This window comes from Blastomyces gilchristii (assembly GCF_000003855.2).
Source record: "Blastomyces gilchristii SLH14081 genomic scaffold supercont1.27, whole genome shotgun sequence".
Lineage (NCBI taxonomy): Eukaryota > Fungi > Ascomycota > Eurotiomycetes > Onygenales > Ajellomycetaceae > Blastomyces > Blastomyces gilchristii.
The window spans coordinates 616464-624677 of record NW_003101655.1 but is presented as its reverse complement, the minus strand read 5'-3'; the positions used below and the strand labels follow the sequence as shown (position 1 = coordinate 624677).

Below are 8214 nucleotides of genomic sequence, written 5' to 3'. Positions count from 1 at the left end.
TGTTCTGTCATACACAAATCATGCATCTCTTGCATTATTCAGGTGTGTAAGAGTTTGAAGTAAGAGACTCAGCATCATTCATGAAATTACAGAGCATTATTGTCATTGATTGAGCATTCTAAGATGTTGATTCTTATATGTAATTCTGAGGAGAATCAGAGTACTTCTTGACATACTGCTTCAGTGAGTGTCTGAAGAAGTTCATCAGCTTGAGCTGTTACATGCCACAATTTATTCAGTGCCAGTTCAGAGAAAGTTGAGATATCAGTGATAGTTCAGAGAGAGAGTGTTCTAATCAGAGAAATGTGTATAGTGTCATGAGTGGTCTCATCATGATCAACTAGTATTCTTGAATTCAAGAGCCAGTGTTCTCAGTTTATTCAGTAAGTGTCTACTACATCAGATGACATATCTTGCTCCTGTTACAAGAGAACATCTATCATCAAGTTCTGACTGCCAGGACAGTAGTGTATCATAAAATGAAAGCAGCTCAGAAACTTAGATCATTGTATCTGTTATTCAGTAAGTTTATAGATAATTATAATATGCTTGAGATTCTTATGATCTGTGATTATCTCAAATTCAGAGACACTTTGAAGTTTGAAGTCTCATTCTTCTAGACAGTATACAATTATGAGAAGTTTCTTGTTATAGATCTTATAATTGCATTCAGCAGAACTCAGTTTCTTAGACATGAAGATGCATAATCATAAGACATCTTCATTATCATATTGCAATATAGCTTCTGTGATATAGTCAGAGAAATTGACTTCAATAACTGTCTTATAATCAGGATCAAATGTTATCAGCAGAGAGACATTAATAAACATCTTCTTCATTCATATAAATGCAGCTTCAGTATTCACTAATCACTGAAATACTGAGTTCTTTTTGATGAGTTCTGTAAGTGATCTTGTAATATCTGAGAAGTTTCATATAAATCACTGATAGAAGTTAGCAAATCTGATGAAGCTTCATACATTCTTCACAGTATATGAAGCTTTTCATTCAAGAATGATGAAGACCTTCTCAGAATTCATTCAAATCCCCTTGTCAGCTTCTATGATAAAACCTAGATACTTTGTACTCTTGACTTTGAAATCATATTTATCAATGTCTATTGATAGTCCTGCTTCTTATAATCATTGTAATACTCTTTACATGTGTTCTTGATATTCTTTCCTGAACTCATCAGTGAAGATGAGAATGTCATTGAGATAAGCAGATGCAAATTTATCAAGAAAATCTCAGAGTGCTCAGTTGATATACTTCTGAAATATGCTGAGAGTGTTAGTCAGTCTGAAGAGTGTGACTACTCATTCAAAGAGATCATATCATGTTCAAAATACTGTAAGTCACTCATCTTCTTCAGTGATATGAATCTTATGAAACATGATAATGACATCTAGCTTTGTAAATCATTGAGCTTGTCTGATGTAAGCTAGAGTTTCATTAATAAGAAGTAAAGAATAGCAGTCTTTCTTTATTAATCTGTTCAATTTTCAATAGTTCACACAGAATCAGAGTTCTTCACCTGATTTCTTTGCAAAGAGAATATGAGCTGCAGCAGAAGAGTTACTAATGTGTATGAATTCTTTATTCAACAGATTATTAAGTATTCTTTGAAGAAGAAGAAGTTCATCTCAGAATATATTATAAAGAAGACTTCATAGTGATTCAGAGTCTTTGTCATTCTTCTTTTTCAACTTGATACTGTGATTCACTTCTAAATCTTGTAAGAGAGGTAGATTTATAGCATTATTATCTTATCAGAAGACATCTAGATATTCATGATATTATTGAGAGAGTTTTGTACAAGAATCTGTTATTATAATACAAGATAACTTTTCTAGAGTCTTTTTAATATCAGTCAGACTGATGAAGTAGATTATCACATAATTCTATTATCAGTGATCTTGTCAGTAATTCTGTCAGTGACTTCTTTTTCAGAGCATTTCATAAGCATTGACAGAGATCTGTGTTAGATTCATAGTCTTGTGAATATCATTCTCATGAATTCTATCATTGTTAGAGAATATTAAGCTTCTGTTTTGAGCATTCAATAAGATATCTTGTTCAGATAGTCAGACAAGTTCTAACATAAGATTATAATCAAGATTATCAACTTTATATGCATAGACATCTTCACATTGATGTCTCTTGACATCTATGTTTAGCTTCACTATGTAACAGGTGTAAATGTCTTTTGAGTCATCAAATCCTATGAGAAGTCAGGGTTTTGATAAGAGAATATGCTGAAGATTATAACATCTTATAACTGAAGATTTAATCATTACATAATGACATAGACTGCTGTCTATCATGGCTTTCATATTATACATATTATCAACTACAGTAGATACAAGAATTGCATTTATTATCATTTTCTCTTCAAATTATTGTCATCTGATCTCTTTAAGCTTCTGTTTGTGAATTTGAACAGAAGCTAATCTTTTCCCTATTTCATTGAGACATCTTCATAGTTATCTTCTGAATCTTTCTTCAATGCAATGTGATTGATATGTACTGCCAGTGTTGATCTTTCTTTTAAATAAGGAGACACATAGACTGATCAGCAGTTGAAAGTGATATATTCTAGTCAGTTACAATTGATACATATTTCTTATTGATATTGATTAGTGACTTCTTCAAGAGTGATTCTGAGGACTCAGAAGCCTGTTCAGACAGCAGAAACTCTTGTTTATACATAGACATTTGAGTTCACTCAATTCATGACATCTGTATTGTTATTCTTTAGCACAGATGTATGAGTAGCTGAGATGTAATATCTCCTACTGCTGTTCTGTATACTCTTAAGCTTGATGAGACAGTTATTCAATGTTCAGAGTTGTATGCAGAAATCTTCATAAGTCTGATCTTCATCTACACTTATAAGAGTCTGTAGAAGTTTGAAAGTTAGTATCTTCTTAAGCATGCTAATCTTTATTCTATTCTCTCAAGATTGATCACCTGCTTCTAGAATCTTAGTATCAAAATCAGGGATAAACATTGTGAGAGAAGTATTTCTCTGTCAGACACTCTGTAATCAATCTAATACTTTCTATTATATAGCAGTGTCTCAGAACAGAATATTGAGATGTTTGATGATATTATCAGATATATATAATACTGATTCACATGCTTTTATTCATGAATAGAACTTCTATTTCATGTGATTCTTCAATTGTTCATTGATATATCAATCTTGATTAATTAGTGAACTGATGACATTTTCATCTACACTTAGTTTCACAAGTATTTCCAATCTTCATGATGAGTAGAGAGTGAGATCAGAAGTATCAAAACATATAAGAGCATCTAAGCATTTCTTCAGTATTCACATTGTGTTCATATTCAATTCTGTCAGTGTTGAAATTGTCTGTGCAGAGATTTCTTATTGAGATAATTATTGAATCTCTTTATATTAGTGTTGTTGAGTTGCATGCATATCAGCTATCTATTGCTGTTGTAATTTCAACATTGCTTAAAGTCACTGTAGCACTGTATCTATGCTCACATTCAAGAGTTCTCTCATATTATCAGTAGATATAGCTGTATTGTTCATTGAATGTGTGATAACTGTGAAATCAGAAGAAGTGTAATTATATGAATATTTCATACATCTGTGTCAGAACTCTTATATCTTTCACTGATATTCTCTTTATAAGATCTTGTTCTCTTCATAAGATCTTGTTACAGGGTCAGAGTGACTGATGAGTAAGCTTCTATCTGAGAACTCAGTGTGTGCTTAACTGTTTAATTATTTCTCTATTTCTTACATATTATTACATGTTCAGATATCTTCTTGATAGATAATCATTTCTAATAAGAAGACAATGAACATTTTTCAAGTGTAAAAGATCTACACTGAATAGATCAGTATAATATATAGATCTTATATAACAAAGTGAAAAATGTTAGAGAAGGAAAGAAAGAGAAAGTGTGAGAATCAGTGATTGAAGTGAATATTTATACATGTACATGATGAAGCTTCGGGGTAGAAGAATAGAAATTCCATGGGTTTTTCAGCTGAGGATCGGCGACTGAAGATCAGAGCTTTTTAGTGAACTGAGAATTGAAGCTTTCAGCAGAATCTATGAAGTGTAATGAAATAGTCTATATGATTGATCAGGCGCAGCCCGTCACATTCTTCAACTCTTATTAGTTCTCCGCGAAATCTTTGGCAGAAGATACTATCATTTTTATATGTAATATTCTTTCTCTACTTATAGAACCGCTCTGCTGGGTTGTAAATGTCTACTCAGCAGAGTGATAATCAAGAGAGGTGTCAGATTCTCTCTCTATAAGCTGACTACTTTCACATAAGCAAGATGTTCACTGATTGCTTAGCAAACACCTACACATATAAAAGATTATATAATAGATAGATCTCAATAATACAATTAACTACTACATTATATCATCTTCATCATTTCTTTTATTTTTTTCTTTTTTCTTTTATTTTTTTCTTTTTCTTTTCTTTTTTTCTTTTTCTTTTTTTTTCTTTTTCTTTTTTTTTTCTTTTTCTTTTTTTTTATTGTGATTTTTTCTTGTTTTTATTTTTATTTTTATTTTTTTTTTTTTTTATTTTTTTTTTATTTTTTATTTTTTTCAGAATTAAAATTATATGAATTATAATCTGTGATTAGAAAAGTAATGATATTTAATAATACTTTCTATTGAATTTTTAACAAATAAGTACTATATATAGAATATTATATAAGTGAGAGATAATTTTATAATCTTATTTAATATTATTCTTAATAATGAGATCAGAATAAAAATGTAACTAAGAATTTAAATATATTCTTTATCTGAGATTAAATTTTTATTTGAAAAGTGAATCTAAGATCTTTAATATTTAAAATAAAGTGATTTAAGATTAATGTAATAAATATAAATTATAATCAGAAGTAATGCTTTTAAATAATATAATAACTATAAAGTTTGATTCTGATCTCAGATATGATTACATAGTCAGTCTAATAAGAATATTATGTAAAATTTAGAAAAAAGCACTTTACTTTTTCAAGAGAAGTAAAAAACTAATTTTAAGATCTTTTTTTTTTGCATTAACTACTGTAGAAAAATGAGATAAAAACTGCTTAAATATACACTATTATTATACTCTCTATTAAGACTTTCTCTTTTCAGAATCTTGATATTATAGAGAATATAAGTCTGTTTCTATATAATAATATAAATATTATTAGCAGAATATAGAGAAACAGATTATTTATATCTTAAAATAAATAATTTTATAAGTGATTATATTAAAATAGAAGTTAATTCTTAAATTTAACAGAAATTTAATATTAATATTCTCAATCTCTTACAGAATCTATTGAATATGAAGATATTAAAACTAGATTTAATATATCTCACTATGCAGAGATCAAAGACTCAGTCAGATCTTGAGTTAAACTGATTTTATAATTGTTGATGTCAGTTATATGTTGATTACTGTTGCTGAGATATCTTCTTGTATTTTTATACTGAAGATGGGCCAGATTGAGAAGGGTGGTACAATGAGTGAGACTTGGCATTGATGTTTTAGAACATCAAAAACAGACAGGGTTTTCACAGAGATTGCTCTTCAAATATCTCCACAGTTACAGGTCAGGGATCTTCCAAAATCAAGAAGATTGGTGCATAGGGCTAGGTCTCTTCACCTTACAATTTGTATGACAATTTGACCCGGGTTGTGGTGTGGTAGGGGTGGACAGGGGAAAATCCCACGCGGGGGCTTCCAACCACGTTTGGTTGAATAACTCCACCACCAGACGGGGTATGCAGTCGGCGTTGGGGTCAAAATGCTCGTATGATCGAGGGCTGTTCGATGGATCTATCGGTGGTTTCTTATTCGAAAAATTGAGCGAGTTCGTGGTGGAGCGGTTGTGTGGATAAATGTATAATAATTAGCTGTATAGATATTAGAAAAACCCTGAGAATTGAAAGTTCTCAGGTAACTAGATATCATAGTGCTTGACTGCATACATCTATAATTGAAGAATAATAATAATAATAATAATGAACAGTAAATAATTCGCACAAAATTACTCCAAGCACATGGATCTTTCTCTGTAAGTTAAATCTATCAATCCGGCCCAAATGTCGTACGAAGAAGGTGTATCAAAGTATCAAAATGATACATAAGCAAGGAAACCAAAATGACCGGCCCTGCTGTAACAAACCACATCCAAACAGGCTGGGTACCCGAGCCCAGCTCTTGGAAGTTCATACCCCAAACTGTGCAAACGAACGATAAAGGAATAAAGATGGTAGCTAGGACCGTAAGTTTCTGAACTCTTATAGCATTCTCTGTGGACCGCCTCGACTCTTCCAGTATGGAACTATTGACCAGTGTATCAATGCCAGAGTCACACTCCCTAGCCAACCCCTCCGCACGCTGGAGTAGGTACCCAAAGTCGCTGAGCAGTAGGCGGGCTCTTTGTTGTGCTTTGGGAGATTCTTGATCGCGCTGCCAGCCTAGCAAATCGCAAGTTTCCAGAGTTCTGACGGTTTCGGCGAGGCGTTGAGCGTGCGATATGAGCTGCGTCTTTATGAATCTCAGATTTAGCAACGAGACAGCGTCGTTGCGACGACCCATCTTCTGCTGCTCACCCGTGAAGGAGAGCTCGTGCTTAATACGGCCGTGAAGAAGGTTTAGAAACTGGAGTTCTGAAGATGCAGCGAACTGGAAGACCTCGCTGACGGCGTACAATGCATCTTGTTCAGCAACTTCCCGATCGATCATTGATCCGTATTGAAATGGAAGTAGGCAGATGTTTTGTGCGGCTCTCCACTCCGTCTCTTGTCTGCTTGGGGGGGGGTTGTTTTCACTTGAAGTCGGGACGGACCTGGATCCCATTACCGGCTCAGATCTATCTAGTGTTGAATGAGATCGAGCGTCGACTGCTTGATGTACTATTACTGGAACGAAGCGTGTCTCCCAGGGCCGGGTACCGGAGAGTGGACTCCATGGCCCCTGGACGCTGTGGGAGAGATCCTTCCCGCTATCAAGCCACACGATAGCGTGGCAAGTTTCCTCTCGGTGCCGTACCTCAATTGTTATCGTTTGTTCTAAAACGTATTCTCGTTTGCTCAGCAGCAAACATTTCCGCACTACGGAGTCCGCCAATTGCACCCTATCACAGAACTGTTTGAAATATTGATCCAACGCTCGCGCCTGAAGCTTACGTGCTTCTTGTAGATCCTCAGGCTCATAGGCAGTGTCTGCAACATTTCGACAGTAAACAGTTGAAATGGTCAAGTCGAAAATTCGAACTGAGGACGATGGGAGGGCGGGTGACGAGTAAAATTCCTGGGTTCCCGATGAAAATGGCTCGAAACTAAGATGTCGTCGATATAGCTCAGGGTTAATTTTGTATATCTCTCCAATAGTTGCCAACCACTGGGTTGAGCCATAGCCTCGCATGAATAACAGGTGTGGCTTCTTTTTCGGTACCAACGCAAAGTTGTCTATATCATGTGGTTTTGACCCGAAGGCTGCGTTCGTGCCTTCTTTTATGTCATGCATCACTACGAAGTTGCTAGTAACACCTTCGTCGGTTGCTGTCGAGGAGATATTTGGATCATTTGGAGCAAATCTTGAATTGGGTGAAGACTTTAGATATTTGTCGAGGATGTAAAGATCCGGCCTAGGGTAAACATTGCGCTGACTCGACTGCTGGGAAAGGGCTTCGACCTCCCGCCGGAATTTTCTTCCTGCTGCTCATAATCAGTATCAAGAGCAAAATATACCACTTGAAAGATATAAAAGATTTTATTTACCCCGGCAGTCGGACATATGGTGTGCTATGCAAGGGATATCTGCTACCTTCTACCTCCTGTTAAATGGAATGGAACAAGGCTGTGAGTTCTGCTATGTGTTATTGTTTCAGAAGGCAGCCTAAATGACCTAGTATTCACAGTGAAGCAACAAAGGTCTGGTAGTGAGGAGTTAACTTACAGCTGCTGATATACTTCTAATTGATAACTCATCAGTGACCTATTGCATTTTATTATTACGAACCATTCAAAATATATTACATCTACGGAGTCCGATACGGAGGCCAGTTCAGCTGTTATTGTATGTGATATATGTACAGTTACATATAATGTACTCCGTACCGCGCATTCGATTTAAAGCTTAAATAGTTAAATAATTTAGTATAATAACTAACCCGTAATTTAAACGTGGCACAAGTCAGT

The 8214-nt window shown here is 34.4% G+C and overlaps 1 protein-coding gene across 1 annotated transcript; it reads right to left on the bottom strand.

Moving 5' to 3' along the window:
• Positions 1-5377: 5377 nt before the first annotated feature.
• On the bottom strand, positions 5378-8155 carry BDBG_08754 (uncharacterized protein). Its single transcript, XM_002620909.2, has 3 exons — positions 7795-8155; positions 5678-7731; positions 5378-5424 (listed from the first exon to the last, which is right to left on the bottom strand). Exons 1-2 carry the CDS (start codon positions 7808-7810, stop codon positions 6098-6100), a joined length of 1650 nt encoding a protein of 549 aa, XP_002620955.1. The 5' UTR covers positions 7811-8155; the 3' UTR covers positions 5378-5424; positions 5678-6097.
• Positions 8156-8214: the final 59 nt, after the last annotated feature.